General features: G+C 55.0%; 2 protein-coding genes across 6 annotated transcripts in view; one reads left to right on the top strand and one right to left on the bottom strand.

Moving 5' to 3' along the window:
- The window catches only part of TNRC18 (trinucleotide repeat containing 18), a 54,297-nt gene extending 51,497 nt beyond the window's left edge, over nt 1-2,800 (top strand). For all 5 annotated transcript variants that reach the window (XM_059861706.1, XM_059861707.1, XM_059861708.1 and 2 more), the window contains one exon: nt 475-2,800. In XM_059861706.1, the coding sequence (XP_059717689.1) occupies nt 475-681 (207 nt within the window). In that variant the 3' untranslated portion in view covers nt 682-2,800. The remainder of the gene's footprint in view (nt 1-474) is intronic.
- SLC29A4 (solute carrier family 29 member 4) lies at nt 2,429-10,634 on the bottom strand. Its single transcript, XM_059861709.1, has 11 exons — nt 10,516-10,634; nt 8,379-8,619; nt 7,595-7,726; nt 7,369-7,482; nt 7,161-7,289; nt 6,634-6,708; nt 6,017-6,282; nt 5,795-5,930; nt 5,059-5,246; nt 4,555-4,795; nt 2,429-4,480 (listed from the first exon to the last, which is right to left on the bottom strand). Exons 2-11 carry the CDS (start codon nt 8,536-8,538, stop codon nt 4,338-4,340), a joined length of 1,584 nt encoding a protein of 527 aa, XP_059717692.1. The 5' UTR covers nt 8,539-8,619; nt 10,516-10,634; the 3' UTR covers nt 2,429-4,337.
- Nucleotides 10,635-23,879: the final 13,245 nt, after the last annotated feature.

Here is a 23,879-nt window from a genome sequence, read left to right as displayed (position 1 = left end):
TCTGGCTCTTGCTTTTTGCCTCAGCTGCCAGGTCTGCAGTGCCCAGGACTTGGGATGGGTATTTCTGGGAGGGTGGAGTAGCTGCAGGTACTGGGTATGGGGAAGAACAGGGAGCTGGTATCCAGCACCCATCTTTGCATTTGCATCCTTGAAATGAGGATGACACACTCCTGGCCTCCATATTTCCCTGTATGTGCACTTGGCAGCTGCAGCATCCCCATTAGTGGGAGCCAAGTGAAAGCCAGGTTCAGTGGGCTGGAGGGATTGTTCAGGCTGTCCATGGGCCTGTGCAGATTCCCAGTGTCCCTCCCCTGGGCTGGCTGTTGGGGTGAGTGAGATGTTCTTGAGTGTTAGCTGAGTCCTATCCCATTATGATGGGTGTCTTTCCTGCTTATTGAAGATGATGCTGTAAATGCTGTGTGATCTAATGGCTCCTTTTTTTCCCACCTCCTTCCTTCTCTTCCTGTTATGCAGAGAGCCCTCTACCAGTCCTCTCACGTGGATGAAAATGATGTCCAGACCATCTCACACAAGTGTCTTGTTGTTGGTCTGGATCAATATGAGCAGATGCTAAAGACAAAGAAATACCAAGACAGTGAGGACCTCTACTACCTTGCAGGGACCTACGAGCCCACCACGGGCATGATCTTCAACACTGACGGGGTTCCTGTCATCTGCTGACTGCCCAGGGGACACATGCCACCCCCTGGGAAGGGATGGGACAAACCTGAGGACGTGCCTGTTCAGACGACATGATTGTTTCTTTCAATGCTCATTTCTGTGTCACACTACAGACAGGAGAGCGCGAGAGACGCAAGGAGGAAGGAGAAGGCTGAAGAATGGGGTTGGGGAAGCAGTTACAGGACTCGAGGAAGATGCCACTGGGGTGGTGGTGGTGGTGCTTGAACCCCGAGGCTCTTCTGGAAGTGGCTTTAAGTACGGTGACACTTGACCAACTTCTCCCTTCCTCCTTTTGGTCCAGGAAAGCACATGGGTCTCGTGATCATTTCACCAGCGGGACCCCCCGGCAGGAGGGATCCCTTTTGTGTCATTTTTCCCCATCAGTAACTCGGAAGCCGCCCGCACGTGGAAGGACCCTCTTGCCTTCTGCGTGCGCTCCTCTCCGTCCTTATATTCCCTTTCCTGCTTAGTTTCGCATGACTCTTTATAGGAAGGACAGGGTGAAAGAGAAAGGAGATGAGTCTCTCTCAGCGCCTCGTCTTGATCCTCACAGCGCCTTTTTGCTGTTCCCTTTCCCTGGAGGCCCCTCTGGCAGCATGTGGAGTGCGACAGGGCAGGGCTGGCTCCAGCACAGAGATGGCAGAAGAGAATCCTCTGGCCCGGGAGCCAGGTGGAAGAGACAACATCCAGTCTGGGATGCTGCCTTCCCACTGCCTTGAACAGTTTGAATCCTCTGCAGCTCTGCACCCTTTCTGCCTTGCGAAGGAGGGAGCAAGCAGGTGGCAAAGGGGGTGACACGTGGCAAAATGAGACCTCATTTTGGAGCGTGCAGTGAAGGGGCAGGAAAAGACTGGGAGAAGCTGCAGTGAAGGGGCAGGAAAAGACTGGGAAATGCTGCTGCTTGGTGCTTGGAGGAGAGAAGATCAGAGGCCACTGGATTCCCGCATCCCTCACCCAGCTTTACCTGCCATGCCTTGCCTGTGCTGAGACGTGGAGCTGCTGGGAAGCCTTGCCTGTCGTTTGAAGGGAATGGGGGCAGTGTGTGAACACGGCTGTGCCTGCCCACGGCACTCCCACAGCCAGAGCCCCGCTGCCACCTTGGGCTCAGGGACTGCACTGTTCAGCTTCCTCCAGCCACGGAGGAGCTGAGCTCCCTTTGGGCACGGCCACTGCTGCTCCAGGGTTACACCTGGCAAGAGGGAACACTGGAGGAGAACCTGAGGAGAACGACGCACCATCCTTGCACTTAAAACTCCAAGAGACGCACTGATCTTTGCAACTCCCGACTCGCACTACGGAACGCCGGGATGCGGAGCGGGGCCCGGCTCGGCCCAGGCTCCGCTGGGGAGACGCTTAAGCCAAGGACAGATTGGAAACTCTCCATCCTGGCTGCATACCAGAGACTGGAGGCCGGGGCTCAGGGGTGAGGGACAGCCCCACAGAGTTACCCTTCGTCCTTTAAACAAACCACATGGTGCTGAGCTCGTACCATCTCCACCCCGGGCCACCGGCGCCTCGGCACGGCGGACAGTGACGGTTCTAGCCTGTACAGTTTTAATGTACCAAAAGACTCTTTAGCCCTCCTGTATTATAAGTCTTTAAATGGATTCAACTTTTTAATTATAAATATAAATATAAATATATATATATAAATATAAACTTTTTAAAACTGTGAAAAAAATTATGAAATTATAAAAAACAAAAAAAGAAAAAAACCCACAACGGCAGAAATGAACACAGTCTGACGTTTAGAATATTATTTTTTATTTCCTGTTGGATTGTGATTGTAAATGATCTGGGAACAGGCACACCCCCCACGCTCAAAGTGTACTGTACTTCTAGAAGCAAATTGTGTGAGCATATTTTAAAGAGCGAGAGAGAGAGCGCGCGAGAGAGATTTTATGCTAATGTTAAATAGAAAGCACTTAAAACCCACTGCCTTCTATGGAACACAAGGATATTTCAGACAATCGAGAGGAAAGGAGAGCCAGGTTTTTGTCTTTTTGTTTTGTTTTGTTTATGTTTTGTTTAAAACAATTTTTTTGGCATTCTGTTTGTTGGAGAACTCCGTGTGATCTTTTTTCATAAAAAAAAAAAAAATCTAATTGAAAAAAAGCAACCCAACGAAGCATCTTTCTTTGTCTCGCTTGTCCTGACCCCGCAGGGTTTTTCTCTCCTTGGTGGCAATGATGGCTTTTTGGCTCAGCCCCTGCCCTGGAGAAAGACACAACCCAGGTGCCTGGTGGCTTTTTGGGGAGAACCCATCTGTGTGAGTTGGTGGCACTGATGGACAGGACTGGACACTGGAGTAGAGATGTCTTATGGACAGGGCTTGTGGCCTGGAGGTGTGAGTCCCCCCCCTGCCACTGTGCTCGGGGCACCATGTGCTGAGGATGAAACGCTGGATTTGCTCTTTTTTGGTGTGAGGTGCACTTCATACAGGCAAGAGCTTGGCACAGCCAGACCCTCCCGAGCTGTGGGGGCCGGGTTGGGGCCAGGCCTGGCACTCGCTGGCTCCTTGGGCTTGATTCCCTGGGAGGTGGCACCCGCCAGTTGGCACAGCGAGGTGCAGCTGGTCCCAAAACGTGGTGTTGGCACCTTCTCCTGATGTTTTCTGCTCCTCTTGGCCTGTTCCCTCTCCTGTGTGCTGCCCATGGCAGTTTGCAGGCTGGCAGGGGTTTGGTGTAACCCAGTGACACGTTCAACCACCCCAGGTGACAACAGGGGCCCTGAAGACGGAGACCAGCACAAGGGGCACCCCAAAACCCAACAAGACAGGCAGCAGGCACCACCCTGTGTGTGCCAGCCCAGCCCATCACCAGCAGTCAAGTGCCACCCATACACTTGTGTGTGGCACAGCTAAGGATCAGCCATGGTTGCAAAGACATTTAATTATTTAATCAGCTTCACTTACATCCTGTGCAATAAAATTGAAGCTCAGCAGTGGCCTGCAGGTGGCACTGGCAGTGCTGTAGCCTTGGGACCCCCCCCTACCCCTTGCAATGGAGCAGATTCACAGTGTGGGGTGGGGAGAGGCAAGACCCTGCCTCTGTTGCAGTTAGAGGGGGTAAAACAAGACACAGTAAAAAACAAATCTCTTTTTCTCCAACCATATGATTTGCTTGTTTAGGGAGGGACTGTGATTTCAAGCCATTCCTGATGAAAACCGGCAGCACCATCAATGGAAGTGGAGACCCACCTTCCCAGAGCCACGGGAGACTGAAGGAGTGCTTCTTTCTTCTCTTGCTCCTCTTCTTCCTCACCAGCCCTCCATCACCCTCCTCCCCAGTGCTGGTCCTATTCCCTTTGGGATTTGGCAGTATTTTCTTCCTCCTGTCGATGGCTTGGCGCAAACAGAAGATCCCCAGCCTTCACTGGAGAGCTGTACATTGCTGATGGGGAGACCCCCAAAAGCAACAAGAACTGTCCCATGGGGTGGGAGGAATGTCACCCCAAGCAGTGGCCCTGCACAGTGCCTGGCTGGGCAGCACAGGCCGTTTGGCAATGCCACAGCCCTGTGCCAATAGGATACCAGTCCTTGTCCATGCTGGGGTGGCTTTCTGGCTCCAGGCTCCCTCCTTGAGGAGGGATGTGGGGCACTGGGGACCATGGTGGGAAGCAGGTCCCATCCTGTCCCCATTGCCCCGCCCCAGGGCTCAGTAGCCAGAGGTAAAGGAGCCATTGGAGGTTTCGGTGTAGAAACAGCTGCTGTGGGAGGTACTGGTGAGGCTGTAGGCAAAATAGGCCACGGCCGAGCCCAGCGTCAAGCCCGTCATGTAGGACACGGTCATGGTGTTCCCTGTGGGAAGGGACAGGGGGTGTCAGGGTGCTCTGGCCACACCACGTGGGATTCCTGGGAGGGCCTGGTCCTACCTGCCAGCTCCCGCTGCTCCGGGCTCACTTTGCCCGCGGCCAGGATCATGGGCACGCTGCCAAAGTAGCCGTTGGTGATGCCCATGAGGAGGGAGAAGATGCAGGGCCAGGCGGGGTGGCCGAAGGTGGGCTGCCCGTTGGGGTAGACGCACATGATGAAGAGGGGGATGAAGACCACGCGGAGGCAGGAGTAGACGAGGAGGTGGGTCCCTCTCCAGTCGTAGGGCAGGGCAGCCAGGATCTGCAGCGAGGGCAGAGATTCTGCTGGGGGGATGAGGAGGCTGGGGAGGGCCCTGCTGTGCCCAAAATGGGACGACAAGGAGATGAGATGGTGGAAAGACCAACTGCTGTGGGAACCCAACCTTGGCTGTGCTGGTGAGCACCAGCCTCACACTGGTTAGACCCCCATGGGTGGAGATGACCCTTGGTGGAGCCAAGTGGCTTAGAAAGAAGGCACCAAAGGAGGACAGACCCCCACTGTGCTGGCTCTGCCCTCTCTCCTACCTTGCCGACGAAGTCAGAGAGGTTGAAGATGGCCATGATGAGGATGGGGAGCCATTCCCCCAGTGTGCAGTTGTGGATCTCCGACTCCAGCCCGGGAAAGAGGCACAGTGTGATGAAGTAGGTCATGGCAATGGAGAGCATGTAGGCCCAGATGAGGCGGGACACGACGTAGCGGTAGAGCAGCATGTCTGGCAGGGACAGGCAGCACAGCTCAGCCAAAACTGCAGCCCAGCCCCCTTGCAGAGCCTGAGAGCTTTGTCTGATCTCCAGGGATGCCTTCCAAAAATTAGTTTGCCCCATGGTTTTCGGCACAGCGTTAGGAAAGGGTTCATAGAATCATAGAATGACAGAATGGTTTTGGGATGGAAGGGACTGTTAAAGACCATCCAGTTCCAACCCCCTGCCACGGACACAGACAGTGTGACCTTCCACTGTCCCAGGTGGCTGCAAGCCCCATCCAACCTGGCCTTGGACACTTCCAGGAATGCGGCAGCCACAGCTTCTCTGGGCAGCATGTGCCAGGGCCTACCCACCCTCACAGGGAAGAATTTCTGGATAATATCCCATCTAATCCTGTCCCCTTATCAGTTTGAAACCATTTCCCTTTGTCCTGCTATTCCATGCCCTTTTCAAAAGTCCCTCTCCAGCCTTGGGGATGCTTCTCCCCCATAACTCTGGGTCACCAATCATTTATCCCACCCCACAGGCATGGCTTTCCCCCGAGCCCACCACTCACCTCGGAAGCTGGGCCAGCTCCTCTTGATCTTGGGCCGAGGGACATCGAAGCGCATGTAGGTGCCACTCCCAGCCAGCTCAGCTTCGGCGCCGGGGCTGCCCCGCGGGGAGCTCGGCTGCCCCTGCTCCCGGTTTTCCTGGATGAGGGGAGAGGGGACAGCAGTGCTGAGATGCAGCGGCAAAGAACCCCGGGGGACAGCAGAGAAACCCACGCTTGGCTTACAAATCGGACGTCCTCGGAGGTGACGTCGTGGTGGACACGGTAGCCGGTGCTGGGCTCGCCGGCCCCGCGGCTCTCGGGGAGGCCCTGGCGGGAGCTGTCGGTGTAGTAACGCACGAAGCGCGTGCGCTTCACCAGGAGGTGGAGGATGAAGCACGTCAGCTCCATGCCGATGGAGATGAAGAAGAAGATGACGGTGTTCTCCTTCTCGTCCGACAGCAGCAGCTTGGTGAAGATGCGGCTGAGAGAGATGATGACCCCGGCGGTGCCTGGTGGGGCGGGGGAGCTGTCGGTGCTGGGCCCCACTGAATCCCAGCTCAGGGATCCTCATCACCCCCCACCAGGTGGAAAGGATGCTTCCCAGTATAGAGGAGTCACCAGCAGTGATTTTGGGGTGATAAAGCTCCTGGCAGACATCCCTACCCCCAGCCTGGCATGACAGTGCAGGGACTTAGAAACTGGCAAACTCCCTGGTTTGCTGGGGAGCACCCTGGGGTATCCCTGATCTGCTGGCTGTGCTGGGGCCAGTGGGGACCCCGGTGTGGCTCACTGGAGCCCCAGGAGAAGGTGCAAGTCCATGTGGTGGGCTGTGGACAAGGTCAGTGGCTGTGGGTACTTACTCTCTCCTGTCATCACTCCCTGTGTGTAGCGCTTGGGCAGCAGCCCCGTATAGCCGTAGAAGCTGGATTGCTGCACTTCAGGAGAGAGGCACAGAGGGGAGAAGGAGGGATTATTGCTGCAGCCGAAACTCCGGGAAGGGGGAAGAAATCCCAGAGGGAACCCATGTGCTGTGCCAGCTGGGAGCTGCTCCTTCCAGCAGCCTCCTTGCTCCAAAAGCAGGAGGGCCTTTTTTCCCCTCCCTGGATGCTCCACTGTGTCTGTTCCCACCCAGCGTGGCCACCAGGTGTAGGAGCTTGGCATGCCACCATGGTGGCCCAGATCAGTGGTGTCAGTGACCAATACACAGGTTGGTGCTGGTGCCCCTGACCAGTCCCACAATGCCTGGACAGAGGTGGATGGGATGGGGCAGGGACCTGAGGGTTGTAGGGAGCAGAGCAGGAGGTTGTCCGCAGAGACCATGGCTCAGGGATGGGGCTGTTTCCCTCCCCAAACTGCCATGTCCCAGCCCAGCTGCTCTGCCACATACCTGTGCAGCCAAAGGCCACCACCCCGACAGCCACCAGGTTGATGGCGTAGGCTTGTCTGCGGCTGAACAGCTCCAGCCACACGTCGCAGATGCTGACGAAGAGCAGGGGCCCCAGGGCGAAGAGGTAGCCTGTGAGGAGGAGACAGAGGTGGTGGCAGGGGCACGGCACGGGGACAGCACTGCCTGGGGGTGCAGGGACCCCACTCACCCACGGAGATCCGGGTGTGCAAGCTCAGCAGCTCCACCAGCGCGTTGTTGAGGATGACGGCCACCAAGGCCACCAGGATGTAGGTGAGGCTCATGTCAAACACAATGGAGGTCCCTGGAGAGAAGCAGGTGATGGGGGGGACAGGAGTTCAGCTCCCTTGGAAGTGGGATTGAGCTCTCTCCAGGTTTGGAGTGTCAGGGGTGTGCTGGAGCTGCTCCAGACCTACCTGGGTATTTATGGTGCAGGTAATCCACATCGGTGATAAAGCTGTTGTAGGGCAGGAGAAATCCCACCCCAGCCAGCAGCATGGCAAAATAAATCCCATGGTATCGATCCTGGGGCTCAGGGTCCTCAGAAACTGTCCCAGAAGAGGAAAGAAAGAAAAAGACATGACAGGGGCACTGCTGCACCCCTGGGACCCACATGAGACCTCAGCCTTGAGGCGATGAAACAGCTCAGCTCCCTGTAGATGTACAAATAAACAGCCCCAGCTCTGAAAAGTTCCTTCCCTAAATAAAGACACTTCAGTGGAGACCCAGGAGGCAGGAAAACATCTGGGCTTTGGGGGTCTGGTGAGTTTTAATTGCAGCTAAACAAGCTGAGAGCCAGGCAGTGCAGGTAACAGCACAAGTCAAGGCGCAGGAAGGGTCAGAGGTGGGTGTGGAGGTGGACAGGGTGTCTCAGGATGTGGAGCAGGGCTGGGGTGAATCCCAGGAGTGCCCCTGAGTCCTGCAAGGAGAAAGATGAAGCTGCAGGTTGGGGGTAAGCCCGGCAGGAGAACCAGGGCACCAGTCCTCAACTCCTTGCCAGCCTGCAGAGCCCACTGTCACGGGATGTGCTGGTGGCTCACATGGGTACAAAAACGGATGAAAAAGGGTAGTGGGCAATACTGTGGTGTTTCAGGCTATTTGTGGCTATTAAACTCATCTCAGGAAGCTCCTAAGTGGGTGGGAAACCAGCAAGGAACCTGGCTCTGGCTGCGGGTCAGGTTGGGCCATGCCTGCCCTCACCTGGCTCCATGAAGGTGAGGACACCCTTGGCCTGGCTGCCCCGCTGCAGCTCGTCCTCCTCCAGCTGGTAGCTGTCGAAGCTGAAGCTCATCACCACGTTCCCCTCCGGGGTCACCGCCGGGCTCAGCTCCTTGAAACGCTCGGCTCCCACCGAGCCCATCCTGGCCCCCCTGGGAGGAGGGACAGCAGTGACAGTGACACCCCCAGCGTGCACAGGTCCCCTCCGAGTGATGCCAGGAGTCTGTAAGGGACAATGACATGCGGGTGGCCCTGAGCCTTCTCCACCTCACAGTTCTGATGGTTTTTTTCCACCTGGAAAGATGATTTCCCCCAGGCAAACGGGATCCACCGGCCTTCTGAGCAGAACTTTGGCTCTGGGGTGGTAAGCAGTGCCCATGGGGGACCCACTGAGCCACTGAGGCACAGCCTGGCTCAGCACCTCCCTGGGATGCTACCAAAGACAAATGCCACTGTGATTTCCAAAAGCAATTAGAGAAATTAATGGATGGAATCTACCCAGGGAAGGCGGCTGCGGGGAAGGTCCCTGCTGCCTCGGGAAGCCCCGGCTCCCTGCAGGCAGCACATTTGCTCTGCTTTTTGCCCTTTTCAGCATCTCTGGTGCCTGGGGCTGGGGCAGAACTGCTGGCCTGGGCAGACATACTCCTGCAGCTTTCAGAGAGGGGAGGGGATTTGACCCTGCTTTTTCCAGATCTGCTTCTCTGGGGGATCAGAGCCACCACAGACCTGCCAGAGAGTCCCCAGCATCACACCTGAGGGGCTGCACCAAATGCACCCCAAAATGAACTCTCCAAATACTCAACATCCTCCAGTGACCCCACTGGAGCCATCCACAACAGGGTTCATCCCTGTGGTTCAACCCCAGGGGGCTGCTCTGAATTCCTTGCCTGCCCCCAGCCCACCTCCTGCAGATCTCCCTGGCATCCAGGGGTGGTGGTGATGGTGAAAAAATCTCCTCCAAGGCAGTAGGTTGAGTCAGGCAAGGGAGGAAAAATCAATGGCAGTGATTTCTTTGGTCTCCCTGCCAGACATGGCGTTTGCAGGAGCAGAGGTTTTCCAGCTGCCAGCATGTGCTGGATGCTGGAGGTCTCTGAGGAGGGGGCAAACATGGTGCCCACAGACCCTGTGAGTGAGTTCCTGGAGCCTAAAATGCTTCTCTGTTGCAGGGGCAGGTGCACAGGGCAGCACTGCCCTGGCCGCTGGGCTATGCTGAGGTCACAGCATTGCTGGGGGGTTGGATGGGGTCCCCCTCCCTCCTCATGCTGGGGTTCACCCCAATACCCCCCCTCCCAGAGCAGAACAGCCCAGCAGGACACGTTGTCTTGGGAGCACCGCTCCGCCCTGCTGCTCCCAGGGGAGCTGTCTGCAATCCCCTTCACCCACACCCTCCTGTGCCTGCTGCCCCCCAAGGAATAAAACCCAGTGGGAAGCATCTCCCGGGACGCCGGGAAGCCTGTTGCAGGGTTTTTCCCTAGCAGGAATCCCAGCTGGAGAACATACCAGCTGGAAAAGCCTCGTACGTACTGTGTGTGGCCCAAACTTGCCGGGGCCGGGAGCGGGGCGGGATGCGGGATGCGCTGCACAGCCGCGGCGCTGGACCAGCCTCCGGCACTCTCCGCCTCGCTCCCCCGAGCGTCCCTGCGCTGCCGTAAATTGGATTTTCTCCTCCCGCTGGATTTACATCCGTCTGCCCCTACGGATTTACACCCTGCCGCCCCTGTGGCCCCAGTGTGGGGGTGGGAGCGTTTCTCCATCGCGGGCAGGGGTGAGGGTCTCACCCGAGAGGAGCCCTTGCCCCGCTGCCCCCCGGCTCTGCGCGACCCCCGGGCACCGCAGCCCTCCTGTTAGGGCACAAAAGCGGTCTTTGCTCTGGCAAAAGCGTCCCCCGACATCTTGCCAGCCATAAACGGGGGCAATTCAGTAACCCACGTCCCGGTCTGAAGGAGAAGCTCCCGGCCGGGCGGAGCGCGGCCCCGGCCGCGCCCGGGGGATGCTCGGGGGAGCCGGGAAGATGCTCAGTGGGGCCAGGGCGGGCAGCGGCTCGGAGCTGCGGCTTCCCCTCCTTTCCCCCTCTCCCCGGCGGTCCCGGCCGAGCACAACAGGTCGCGGCGGTTCTTACCTCTCTCCGCCGCGGCGGCTCTGCGGCACCGGCGCTGGCCCTCCCCGCTCAGCCCCGGCGGCCGCCGGGCCCCGGCCCCGCCATACCGGAGCCTCCGCCGGGAGGGGGCCGGCACCGAGTGCGGCGGCGGCGGCGCGGAGCGGGGGCGGCCCCGGGTCTGCCTCCCCCCGGGTCTGCCTCCCGCCCGCCCCCTGCTCCTCCCTCGAGCCCCCCCCGGCCCCGGGCCGCGGGAGAGGCTTTCCCGGCGCTCGCCCGCATCCCTATCCATAGGCACCGCCTGTAGGTACCGCCTATAGGTACCGGCTAGAGGCGCCTTGGAGGGATTTCGGAGGTCCGGAGCTAATTGCCAAGAGAGATTAATTAGGAAGAAAGCCCCGGTAATTTCATTCAGGGCATGAGGTTTTCAGGGAGAGGGTCATTCCTGCCCTGTGAAGGGTTTTGTCTAAGAGGGGCTGATGGAATCAGGATGGATGGGTGGACAAACGGCAGGATGGATGGATGGATGGATGGATGGATGGATGGATGGATGGATGGATGGATGGATGGATGGATGGATGGCAGGCAGCTCTGGTTACCAGAACACAGCAATCCCCCAGCTTTTTGAGGAAACAGCCCAGGAGGGTCTCTGCTCCCTTCCAAAACCAGGGAATGGAAGTAGAGGAGGAAGGGAACCAGCAACATGGGGCAGTGTAGATTTCTGTCCAGGGAGAAAACACATGTCCCCAGGGTGGGTGACCCAGGCAGGGAACTCGTGGGTGTCCCCACCCCTCCTGGGCTGGGTGAGCTGGACCAGGCTGCAGGCTCCATCACGGGGATCTCGAGGAGTAGCAAGGCACAGAGGGGGGACTCAGCAGGTGCCCCCTCCCAACGAGCTGGGTGAGAGCCCTGGGGGACCATCCTTGGGCTCTGCCCCCCGAGTGTGTGAGGATGGAGGCAGCAGAAAGGAGAGGAGGAACCATCCCTGCTCCAGCCCGCGGCTGCACCGCGCCGGGCTGTGAATGACAATCTTCTAGCAGTCAATAAATGCTGCGTTGTGTAAATCAGCGTGTGGGGCCGGGGATGCGCTGCTGCTGCTGCTGCGGCCGCCAGAGGAAATGAGAGACACGGCCGCCTGCACCACCTCCTGCTGCCGGGAGCGGGGCTGGGGAAAGGGGCTCCTGTAAATCCATCACAGGGAAGAAAACAGGCCAGGTGGAAATTTCCATCTTTTCTCCTTGGCTGAAATAGCCGGAGTTTGGCTCAAAGTGCACCTGACTGCTGTGCCAAGCACGGCCTGGAGCTGGGGCTCAGCCTTCCTTGCTCCCCTCTGAGCTGAGCACCTGCACAGCTCGGCCCTCTGGTGCAAACGGGGATTTTTTGGGCTGTTTGCTTTGGCACATTTGTTCAGCTCTAATTTCATAGCGTCGCCATAAAATCTCAAAGCACCTCACTCCCCTTGGGGTACATCCCATTGCTCTACACCAGACTCCATCACCCTCTTCAGGGAACCTTAGGAATGTGAAAACCCACCGGGGGTGAGCGTGGTGGGGGTTCCCTGGCCATGTGTGCTGCAGTTTGGCACCCAGACTGGGAGAGTGCTCCACGAAAAGAGCAGAATGAGCTGCAGCATATGGGCACCCGCCTTTTCCCAGCGCTCGCCAGGCAGCATTACTCACCACAGGGATTCCCCCCAGGAGCTCTTCTCCCCATTCCAAAGCCCCAGCAACAGAAGCAGGGGTTGTCCTCCAGAGATGACCAAGTTGAGGGGAGCACCTCAGCTCCCAAGAGGATGTGGTGCTCTCCAAGCCATGGGGAGATGCCACAACCAAACACCTGGTGGCAAAGAGCAAGTTTTAGCCTCCTCTCTAAAGCCACACAATCAAGAGATCCCCATTTCAGGGGACAAGGGTGTTCCCTTCCAACTGCTCCTGCTCTAGGTGTGACAGAGCCATGCTGGGATACCCAAGGAAACTGCTACAGCTTGGAGCTCTACAGGGAGACAAATCCATCAGGGTGAACTTTGCTGGGTACTTTCCCCAGTCCCAAGGGCAGCATTAGACACAAACAACACTGTCCCCCCATCCCAAAATGCCCAAGGTGCCCCCTGAGCATGGGCAGGCTGAGCTGCCTCTGCCTGACAAGAGTATGGGGGTCCCAGGGGCTGTGCTCTCCTGGAGTTTTGCTGGGCTCTTCAATTTTTTAAGCTGGCCCTGAATAATTCAGCTTCCACATAGTTGGCTCAAGGTTGCCGAGCTCAGATGCTCCTTGGGTTTCTGCTTGACCCACTTTAACAGCCAGGAAAACCAGCCAGGCATGGTGCTCCTTGTCCCAGGCATGCTGGTCCCTGTGGCATGAGGGACACCCCTTACACACAGCCCCAGCCTTGAGTCTTTTCCCCCACACTCCACATCCAACAGCCTCATCCTTCACCCACACTGCAGATTTTTAGAGGTATTTTTTCCTTCTCCCCCTCTCCTGCCTCTCCCTGCTGTCCCATGGCTCCCAGCACCAGTGGGTGCATCCCAGCAATGTTTGCAGGATTACAAGGAGGGATTTGCTTGGCTCCATGAACCAGCCAACACCCTGTGGCCACCTCTCTCCTTGCTATGCAGAGCCTCACCTCACTTCCCAGGAACCTGGATGAACATTGACTAATCCTGCCGGCAGAATAAGAAGCTGCTGATTCATTTGGCTCCGAGATGCTGGATTAGGACCGTCTCCAGAAATGTCCTGTATTGTTGTTTTTCTCCTTGCCCTTCCAGCCGAGTCAGGTTTTATTAATCATTGCTGTTGCAGAGGGGAGAGGAAGGAAAGACCTTTCAGTTGTCTGCACACCAAAAGCCTCAAGCCAAGGCTTTAAACTCTTGGGGACCATGGGAATGGGCTGTCCCTACTGTCCCCATCCCTGTGGGCACAGCCATGAGCCAGGAGCTCCTTAACCAAGCCGTGCTCACCCTGCCAGCCTGCCCTGGTTATTCTGTGCCCAGTGGGTGCCCTCTGTGCACCAGCTGGGGTGGGTGACACTAAGGGGGGGGCAGGCAAAGGGATGAAACATCTGCACCCCCCTTCCCCGGCTCAGTGCTCCCGGGAGCACTGCACATCCATCTTTTCCACTTCAGGGGAAGAAGAGGCTGTTCTCAAGCCTGCAATCCCCTCTTGGAGAAGCTCCTTTAAACAGCATTGCATCCTGTGCATCCCTCCCCGGGCTCTGCTCCCCGCGCCGGCCGAGCGTGTCGTGCCAGCCCCAGGAGCATCCTCGGCAGCAGCGCCTTTGCACGGAGACGCCGGGGATTAATCAGGGATGTTGCCTCTTGGCCAGAGTCACACTCAGGGGATTACTGGGGCCTGCAAGGAGCGGGGAGTAGCCAGGGAATTTGTTCAATGCAAGTGGAGGAGTTTGTCACAATCCGATTGCAGGCAAACAGAAATCCCCAGCGCTGGCAGGAGCTCAGCACTGGAGGCCGCGGGGATTAACTGGTTTTTCCCCAAGCTTTGCAGCAAGGCTGGGGTGGGAGGAGATGCTCTAAGCTCAAAGCTCTGTGTTTAAAACCTCCAGGGAGATGCAGGGGCTGAACTGAGCATCAGCTTTGGGGCGCCCAAGCCTTGTCCCAAGGCCAAGAACCAAATTCTTTCATGTGGATGCCCCAATTCTCCTGCAAGGCATTACTCTGCATCCCTCCTGCCCTCAAACGAGCCTGGGAGAGCTGGAGAAACCCTGGGAGGATACCCATGGCCTTTGCACTCCCCTCGCTCCTCTTTGTTGGAACAGATTTGCATCCATCACTAATTAATCCAAGATGAGCTCCTAATTCAGCTCCTTGATTGCAACTTTGCATAATTGCTGCACGCACAGGCAGAGCGGCAGGGGGATAAAAAAAGAGACAATCAGTGGTGGGCGTGGAGGAAACAACGCCGGGAAGGGCCGGTCCAGCCCTCTCCCACTCACCGGGCTGTTTGCAGACACAGGTTGAGAGAGATCTTTCTCTGGAAGGAGAAAATGGTGACAGGTACCCTTGGAGGGGGTGTTTCCCCCGTGCTGTTCTCACGAAAGGCTTCACCAGCAGCCACAAAACCCTCAGGCAGTGGGAACACCAGGAATTCCAGGCCAACCCTTTTTTGCTATTCCTTTCATCGCTGCTGCTCTCCTCCCCAGGCTCCCCCTTCCCCAGTGTCCCAGCACTGTCTGCAGGTGTCAGAGTGAACATTGCACCAAGGTGAGCAGGCAAACACATCCCCCTGAGCCGGGCTCCAGGCCTCTCGCCCAGTGCCCAGGTACATCACACCCCGTGTCTGTAAAGGCTGTTTAACCCCCCAAAACAAACCCCAGGGCTGCCTCAGAGGAAGCAAACCCACAGCAAGGGGGAGGCTGGGCAGCATGGTGAGGGTAACATGATCTCAGCCCTTGGTGGCACAAAAAGTGGGCAAACCCCTGTTTTTCCTGCCAGTGATGCCCGAGCCATTCCCACAGGGCTCCAGCCGGCACCCTGAGCATCCACTGCCACACAGGCTGGGCTGTGTGTGCACAAACCAACACTGACACCGGCTCAGGGGTGATTTTACCTCCTTCCTCTTCCTCCTCCGCTCACATCCCACCCAGAGCCATCCCCCTCTGCCAGCCAACACCTCCACACCGCCCGAAATCTGAGCGACAGGGCAGCAAACAGCGGCGGGCAGGTCAGCCCGGCGCTCCCCATTCACCCTGCAGAAGAAAAGCTACTTTCAGCTCAGCCTTTTCTCTGCAAAAATGCAGCTCCCGGCGCAGAGGCCCCACGGTGGGGGTTGGAAGGGGGTTTGGGCAGCCAGGCTGGCCCCACCACCCCTCTTAATCAGCCGGGGCATGCATGAAGCCTAATGCTGCCGCGAAGATTTGGGCACTATTGACACACACGGCGCATTAAACGCCTTACGGGGGATTTGCATAAGCTCGGGGAGGGAGGAAGAGCTCGGAGAAAAGTGTCGACAATGGGAAAGTAAATGCATTAAAGTGCTTAGGGGGAAAAAAAAAAATCTGATAAAGGAATAAACCAGTTAAGGGAATATATTACTCATAGCCCCGTTATTCAAATCCTGCCTTATAGGAAATCCTCTTAAAGCGATCACCTGATTGTGTGTTAAACCCCTAATTGAATAATAAAAGAATTATGTATTTCTTCCATAAAGGCACAAAGATGGGAGCCCACGAGGATGCTCGGTGAGGGGGGATCTGGTGGCAGAGGAGGTGAGGGGAGAGGGGCCTTGGGGCAGCAGCAGCATCCAGGAGAGGTGGTGGGAGGTGTGGGAGTTGGGAGGGATGGCTGGGAAAGGGGAAGGTTGCAGGGCTGAGTGCCTGGGGGTAGTGGAGAGCTTCGCTGGGATGGGTTTAGGAATGATGGTGCCTAGAGGGAGAAAGACTCGATGGAAATCCAGGAAAATGGAAATCCAGGGCTCCTCCAGCCCCACTGGGGCAAGAGCTGAGAGGAGCCACCAAATGTGGCCCCTACCCTGGAGCTGCTGGAGCCCCCAGATCCAGGCAAAGGGAATTTCGGGGGGCTGCAGCAGCTCCAGGATGTGCCGAGGAGCAGAGAGAGGACCATGTCCAGCCCCTGGATGCTGCAGGAGAGGCTCAGCCCCTGCTGCCCCCTCCTTTCCCCGGCCAGGACCGAGGGCGATGCCTGCACGGCCTCTCCTGATGCTGCTGCCCTTCCCCCAGCTCCCTGCTATAAATAAGATGCACAAAAAGGAGAGGGAAAGAAAAAAAAAAAAGAAAATAAGAAAAGAGCACATCACCTGGCACTCAGGAGGTGAGGGAGAACAGCAGGATTGACATGCACCAAACCCTCAGACTGTGCAAGGAGGGTGGGGGTGGAAAGGGGGGGAGAAACAAAAGAGCTAAAAATAGCCCAGGGAGCTGCTTTCTTCCCGGAGATCATTTTTTTTCCCTACCCAGCTGTTTCATTTAATAAACAGGATTATTTATTTATTTCTCCTTCCCTTTACTCCACTTTTTACTTATGCTTTTTATGCAGTCAATGCCGCTTTACCCGTCCTCACATCTCCCTTAAATGCAAGGTAAAAAACCAAAACAAAGCACCTGAAACCAAGGAAAAAACCCTGAAACCAAGGGAAAAAAACCCTGAAACCAACGGCCTTGATGCCTCCAGCAATGTCTTGCGTTGCTACAGCTCTTTATAGGTACTTGAATATCCCAGAGCTGCACCTGCTAATGCAAACTCTGATATCAGTAAGTGGCAGCAGTGAGGGCAGAGGCAGCAGCTGAGAAAACAAAGCACCAGCAAGCCCAGCAAGCCCCAGTGAAGCTCCAGGCTGCCAGAGAGTTTTTACGAGGCAGGATTGGGTTGTTGGAGCCAGGCTGAGGTCCCAGCCCAGGCGAGTGTGGGAGCTGGAAGGGAGCAGGGTTTGCAGGGAGGTGGGTCTGGAGCTATCCTCAGGGACCTGACCTCTCCAAGCCAAGCTTGGGCAGGGCAGGGGGGTGAAAAGTCCCCCCAATTCCCAGGGGAGACCCCCGAGCCCTGGAGCTCACAGATTTGCTCCACTCACGTCTTCAGCAGTACCTGCGCCTCCTCCTCTATCCAGCATCCTCCAGAAGCAGCCAGGGAAATCAGGGATGACAGGAGCAGTTAATTTGAGCCTGCAGAGGCCATCTTCCCGTGCATGTGTTGTTTTGTTTCCAAATAGACTTTGAATAACGAATTTGGGATGGTGAAGAGAAAAAGCTTCGTCCTGACCTCTTGAAATGCAAATTGCCTTTCACCCTGGGAGAGATGAAAGGCTGTTTCCTATCTGAAACGGTAAAAAGGGGTGAGATAACGTCCCTGGCTCTGTCTCCCGGCTTTCATTTCCAAAATTGTTTTCGGGTAAGGAGAGGAGAGATGCTCTGCACGATTTCACCGTGCTTGGTGCCCACAGAGAGCAGGGGGCTCCTCAGGGGACACCTGGAGCAGAGAGCCCTGTGTCCCATGGTGCAGAGAGAGGGGACACAGGGGGTCTGTAATTCCCTTCACACCAGCCCTGCTCCAGGCTTCAGCCAACAGCAGAGGATGTGGGGCCAGGTGGAGCCCAGAGCTTTGCCCTCCCCTGCCAGAACTCAATTTTTTGGGCCCAATTCCAAAAGCTGCAGCATTATTTGCTCAGGAAAACACAGCAGAGCAGTGTCACAAAGCCAGACCCACTCTGCTCTGGCCCCACCACAGTCCTCTCTTCCCAGCACGGATCAAGCTCCAGGCAGGAGCCCGTGGCACTCACAGCAGCCAAGCACCCTCTGCCTCCCCCAGCAGTTTTGGCTCAGGTGAAGGCAAACAGATCAGTATTTTTCCCCTCTCTCACATTTTGCTCTGGGTCAAGAAGCACAAGTGCAAGGCAGGTGCCCTCAGCACGCACAGAAGGTGCTGCAGAGCTGCTGAAGAAGTGGGGGAGGGATGTTTTGGGAGTAAATAAGGGAAGGAGTGTGGATGCACCAAGGGGAAAAGGCTGGGATGCTGCCAGCAAAAGAGTAGGGATGTTATGGGAGGAAAAAGACTGGGATGCTGCTAGGGAACATGCAGGCTGGGATGCTCCCAGGGGAGGAGCAGGGAAACTTCCAGGAGAGGAAGGAAAGAACATGGATGTTCCAGGAAAAGAAGATTGGGATGGTACCAGGGAAGGGAAGAAAGAACATGAATGCTCTGGGGACAGAAGGCTGGGATGGTCCCAAGGAAGGGACAGGGACACTCTGTGGCCCCAGGCCCCTGCAGCTCCATCCAGCAGCTGCACAAGAGCAGAGCACAGCCCCCCTAGAAGCCCCTAGAAGCCTTCCCTTCAGCAGCCACAGGCCCAGGCTTCTGGCCCAACCCTCTGCCTGCCCTCCTCAGATAAAATAAATGATCAGCCCCGATCTGGAGCTGCTGAGAAGCAGTGGCTGATGGTGTCACCAGCCTCCCTCAAGCAGGGAGGAGGGGACAGCAGTGACAAGGGAGATGCTGAGGAGTTACACACCAGCTGGCACCCAAAAGTGACTCTGCACCCACCGTGTGGCCAAGGTGGATCTGATCACATGGACGAAGTGCATCCGTGCCCCTGCATCACTCGGTGCTCCCCAGCTCCAGACTGCACTTGTGGAGAAAAAAGTCTCTCCTTTGCCCCTGCAAAACAGTGTCCAAAATACCAAAATACTGCCAAACCCTCTAGCTTACTTTATGGACTTAGCCAGATACAACAATTTCCAAATTTTTTGTTTTAACCTTTAACTTAGTAGAGCTCTGCTAAAATCCCAAACCCAAAACATAACCCAGTGCTGGAGGAGCCAGCATCAGCTGTCCTCAGCTCCAGCAAGCTGGGCACAATGCCCTCAATTAGCTCATAGTTCATTAATTAGCCAAAAAAGCCTCTGCCAAAGGCCTGTCTGAGACTGGTGTGGGTTGGATGTGGCACAGGAGAGGTGAATGTTCACAGAGCAGCTGAAGGTGGGTGCTGCAGAGGGGGACAAGCTGCTCCCAAGCCTGGGCAGGATCAGAGTGGTGCTGGGGCTCACCTCTAGCTCCAGCTCCTCCTTTCTGCCCACTGACTCTAAAAATGAGTGATGCTACATCCACCTTGCACACCAGTCAGGCCAGGGGCAGTGTGAGCTGCTCTGCTGGTGTCTCACCCCTTCCTCTGCTCCCAGCAGTGTGTTCAGCTCAGCCACAGCCCAAGTGGGGCTGTTCACACCAGGATTGTGTTTCTGCTCAGTTGTTTCACCTTGGACTCAGGCCCTGCATACTGAAGGCTGTCAGGGCCTGACCACTGGGCAGATCATCACAGCTAAAGCCAAAAGCCTACTCAGTACCAAGAGAAAACCGAGGAGGAACAGAGGCACAGGTCCATGTTTACCCTTGTAATAAGATAAATAACTGGACATGGGCTTGCTCAGTCCCTTCCCTGGAAACTCATGCTCAGTGGGCCAAAATCAGTAATAGCATACAGAATTCAAACTGCTGTCCTGAAGGCAACCACAGCTGCCTATTTCAGGGCTGGGTGTGACCCACTGTTTACAATTTTCCCCATGCTTACTGGGGAATATTCTGCTTTGCTCCCCTAGGGCAGAAGCAGAGGGGCTGTTGGACCTCTCGAAGCATCAGTGGGTCTGGATGGCTCTATCCAGCTGGGACACAGGGACAGAGGAGTTGTTGGCATCACCACAACAGATGGAAGTCACTGCCACTGCCTGAATCCAGCTCAGATCTTCAGTTTGCTCCAGGCAGAGACAGGGAAACATCACCAGCAGCCGAGTGAACAGTTTAGAGACACTCATCTGAGCTAGCAGAGCCGATTTTGCCTGGAGCAAAGGGAGGCACAAAGCAGCAGCACAGGGCAGCATTGCCCTCCAGAGCTGGATCAGGGGAGGCAGCGCCTGCAGCTCCTCAGCGGAGGCCTCACCATGAAGCAGCCACAGGAGAACAGGGAGAGCCTCACCCTCATCTCATCCTGCGTGCTCCAACACTGCCAGGAGGAGCAGAAAGGCTTTGGCTCCTCTTGTCCACCCCGATCAAAGCTCTCGTCGCTGCTTTGCAGGAGGAAGGATTCAGAAGCAGGAGCTGCCTCCTCTCCCATCTGCAAGGGCTTGCTCCACATCTTCCTCCAGGGCTTGAATGAGAGAAGCAACAAGCCTGGAGCGACAGCACAGGGAGTGGGCTGGGTATGAAAGTACTGCTTGAGATGCATCCCATTAAAAAAAATAAAAAAGGAATAAAGGCACTTATCAAACTCACCTGAGCAGCATGAGAAAAATACACAAATGCAAGTCCTGGGAAGAGCAGCTTTAAAGAGGAACAAGAGGGAAAATTACATTTGCAAGCAAAATGTGCCAGGAAAAACTCAGCTTGTCCTTTCCCAGTCCCTGCAAAGCCCAAGCTGACGGTGTCTGTGGAGAGCAGCTACAAAGCACTGCTGAGGGCTCAGAACTGCTGCTGCTTTGTTTGAGCCACATAGCCATACCCTGATCTTATCCAGCTCCATCTTCAAGTAGCAAACAAAAGGAAGAAGACACAGAATACTTATCACAACACAGATTTAATTTCTTAGGCAGTTATAAAATTACAAAGAGCGATGGGCTAGCAGTGAGAGCCAGACACTTGGTGAGGTGGAATGTTAGACAGATTTTTCCACTTATAGACACAGATACCAAACAGTCAGTGAGCACTGCAGGATGCAGGGTTTTCTCCAGGTAAGGAAGCAAATGCAAGAGCAAATAGGTCCAGGCAGACCTAGGGCTGAGTCAACACCCCACAGAAACCCAGAGCTACAGGTTTGGGGAGAACTCCCCACTCCTGAGTGGACACATGCAGGGTCCCTGCAGCCACATGGCCAAAGCCACAGCACTGACACCTGTAAGGAGCACAACGGCAGCTGCTTGCAAGCCAGAATTACAACTTCTTGCCCGTTATTTTCAAAGCAGTGTAAGATGAGATTTGCCAGTCAGAAGAGCATTAAAATGAAGGCATGTCATGATTAGAAAAATAGGAATTTGCTGAATTCCTTTGGTTGTACAACTGGAATCTGAAAGGATTTATTTACAGTCAGAGCCATGCTTTCTTCATTGCAAGCCTTTCACAGGCCAGCAGATTCCAGGAAAAGAAAGGCCTGCTCTCCACATGTGGAGAAGACACTCAGGGCCTTGCTCTCAGATATTAACAGGTTAAATAAAGTTGACTGCTAGCCAGGACAGCTGGAGCACAGAATGAAACTTCCCAAACCTCTGCAGTGATTAATCCCCACCAACGCCTTGGACAAAGACTCCTGTCGCTCTGCAAACAGCAGTGGAACATCTGCACACACCAGTGGGGAACTGAACAGCTCAGCAACCCACAGGGAAAGAAATCCTACTGTCCTACTGCATGCTGATTGGTGTTAATGCCATTATTGGAGCCAAGAAAGCACAGCATGGGATGCAGCAGGAGTGCTGTGCTCGGGCTCAGCGCTCACCCAGCCCAGGGCTCCTCTGCTCACTCCTCCCTTTTCCCTACTCCACACAGGTCAGACCAAGTTCCCTCTGTGCAGACACCTGTCACTGCATTAAAGGTCTTCTCAGGTATTTATTTGCATTCAGGCAGACTTGAAAAGCCACCACCTCTACCCCCACCCTCTGCAAAACACAGCCAAGAAACTCGCCGTGCAGGACCCAGAGCAGCAAGGTACAAGCACACACCTGATCCCAGAGGGAGCACTGGTGCCAACGTCTCATTCAACAGGGCACCAGAACAAACAGCTTTCACCAACTCTTGATGCTTTCTACTTCCTCCTCCTCCTCTGCCAGGCCCTGCCTTTACTGCTAGATTGGTATCTATCACTTGTATTTTGGAAACAGTGACATAAGAAGAGACCAGGGCAGATAAAAGCTTTCTGCCTCAGAACTGGAAATACAGAGTAAACAGACAGATGTCGAGACAGCACCGAGGACCTGCACTCGTTGCTCATTTGCACATCAAGAGAAACAGCTCCTTCCCCACGGTACTCACTGGGAACTCATCCCACTGCAAGCTAAGACCTGAGTTTAGGATTCCAAGTTTTTCAGTGTTCCCCCCTCCCCAGCTTTGGTTGCTTCAGTTCTCTGCCTCAACCCTCCACTGAGTTAAAAGCTATCAAGAAGTGCAGCCCAAATGGAGAGAGAGAGAGAGACTTTACAGAACAAACACTGTCCTTCCAAGGAAGGTCAGTCTAAACTGAGAGGGACTGCACAGGTGTTCCCATATCCTGTGACCAGGAGCTTGTGGCCACAGCACAGGGCTCGAGCCTCCTTGGCTTGCCCTGGGTCTGTCAGAGCATCAGAACAAAATGTTTAGACACCACCTGATTCACAGAGAACAACAGTGCAATCACATGCTTCACACTCAGGCGAGGATGCAGCTGCAAACAGCATTTCTGGTTATGTTTAAAGAAAAAAAAAATAGAAATACATCTTTGTGTCACTGGGATAAACCCTCAACCTGAAAGGCTTCTAGCTTTGGTAGCACACCACAACAGGGTGGTTACTGAGGGCCTAAGGCCATCACAGGGAAATGACATCAGTCATGTTTTATCTGAGAAAAAGTTTATATCCTCATGCAATTAAACTACTGTCACACTCTTAAATACACAGCCAGTAGGGACCAGAAACGACCTGCTCCACCCTACTAGCTGGTCACTAACCTCAGAACATTAATATTTTTGCTCTATAAAAAGATTTTCTCTGTTACAACAGCAAGAAGATACTTTTAACTGGCTTTCAGCTTCTATTTAAGAGTGAATCAAGTAGGGCACAGGAATTCCACAGTGCGTGGCTCAGGAGCAGGAACACACTACAGCATATGGAAGACACAGATACAGTGAATATGGGATCTCCTACTCACCTGTGGAAAATAAGGTATAGAAATTAAGAAGGGAATAAAATTAGTACAATAAATGATCTCCACTTCTAACAGTAAAGTTAGTAATTACATTTAGGGGTGTAACATGGCCTTTGCCACACTCAGGAGTTGTAAAACTTGTGTGCTTAGCAGAGCTGTGTTGCTGGTGCATGTTTACTGCTAACTGTGCTTGTGGAGTCTAGGCCAAACCTCCAAGGATGTTATCAGGAATATTAACCAGCTTTAGTCTGGAATGAGAAGACAGCTCCTGGGTGGTTCAGTTTGCCAGCAAAGCTCACTGAGCTTATATTTACTTCGAGACTTGTATTTCACTCTGCAGCTTGGAACATCACAGCAAAGCTGAGAGCAGTAAAGCAGAATATAAATAAATAACTGCAGACCATGGAATTGAGTTGTCAGCCAGACCTTAAAGTCAAGAGACTAAGTGAGACTTGAGCATGACTCAGGGGTTTGCTGGAAATGTGCTGGGTTCTGGAGAGGACACCACAAGCTACTCCAACCAACTAAAGACAGTCAAAGGTTTGCAGTGAATAAACAAGCCTGGTCCCTTCTCTCCCACACACACTTGTGCACAAACACCTTCCACTGACAGGGACTCACATCAGCCTCCCTGACAGGGCTCTCCTGGCAGGGGGTGCCTCCTTCTTTGTACTTGTAGAGGCAGGGGAATCCCATCTGCCCACACAGGGCTCTGAGGACAGAGCCCACTGCCTGCTACTGCTCCAGGGAAGACTTGTTCATGGTACCACTCCTAAAAGAACATCACTGCCTAGTTGTGGTAGGAGTTCACACATAGCTGGAGCACTCAGCCTCTGTCCCTCCTCTTAAGATCTGCAATTTCCTTGCCTCTCTTTATATTTACTTCTTTGCAAGCAGTCAGTAGAGGGAAAGGAAACAACCCACATTGCTACACAGAAGGCAAAGCAGGCTTGTTTTGGCAAAGGGAAGTAACACTCACCAAGAACTTCACTAATCACTTGTTCAATAACTGTTATCCAAGACTTAAGAGAAGGCACATTACAACCCTAA

This window comes from Haemorhous mexicanus, chromosome 17 (genome assembly GCF_027477595.1).
Source record: "Haemorhous mexicanus isolate bHaeMex1 chromosome 17, bHaeMex1.pri, whole genome shotgun sequence".
Classification (NCBI taxonomy): Eukaryota; Metazoa; Chordata; class Aves; order Passeriformes; family Fringillidae; genus Haemorhous; species Haemorhous mexicanus.
The sequence above is the reverse complement of the archived record's forward strand: the minus strand, read 5'-3'. Positions and strand labels throughout refer to the sequence as shown.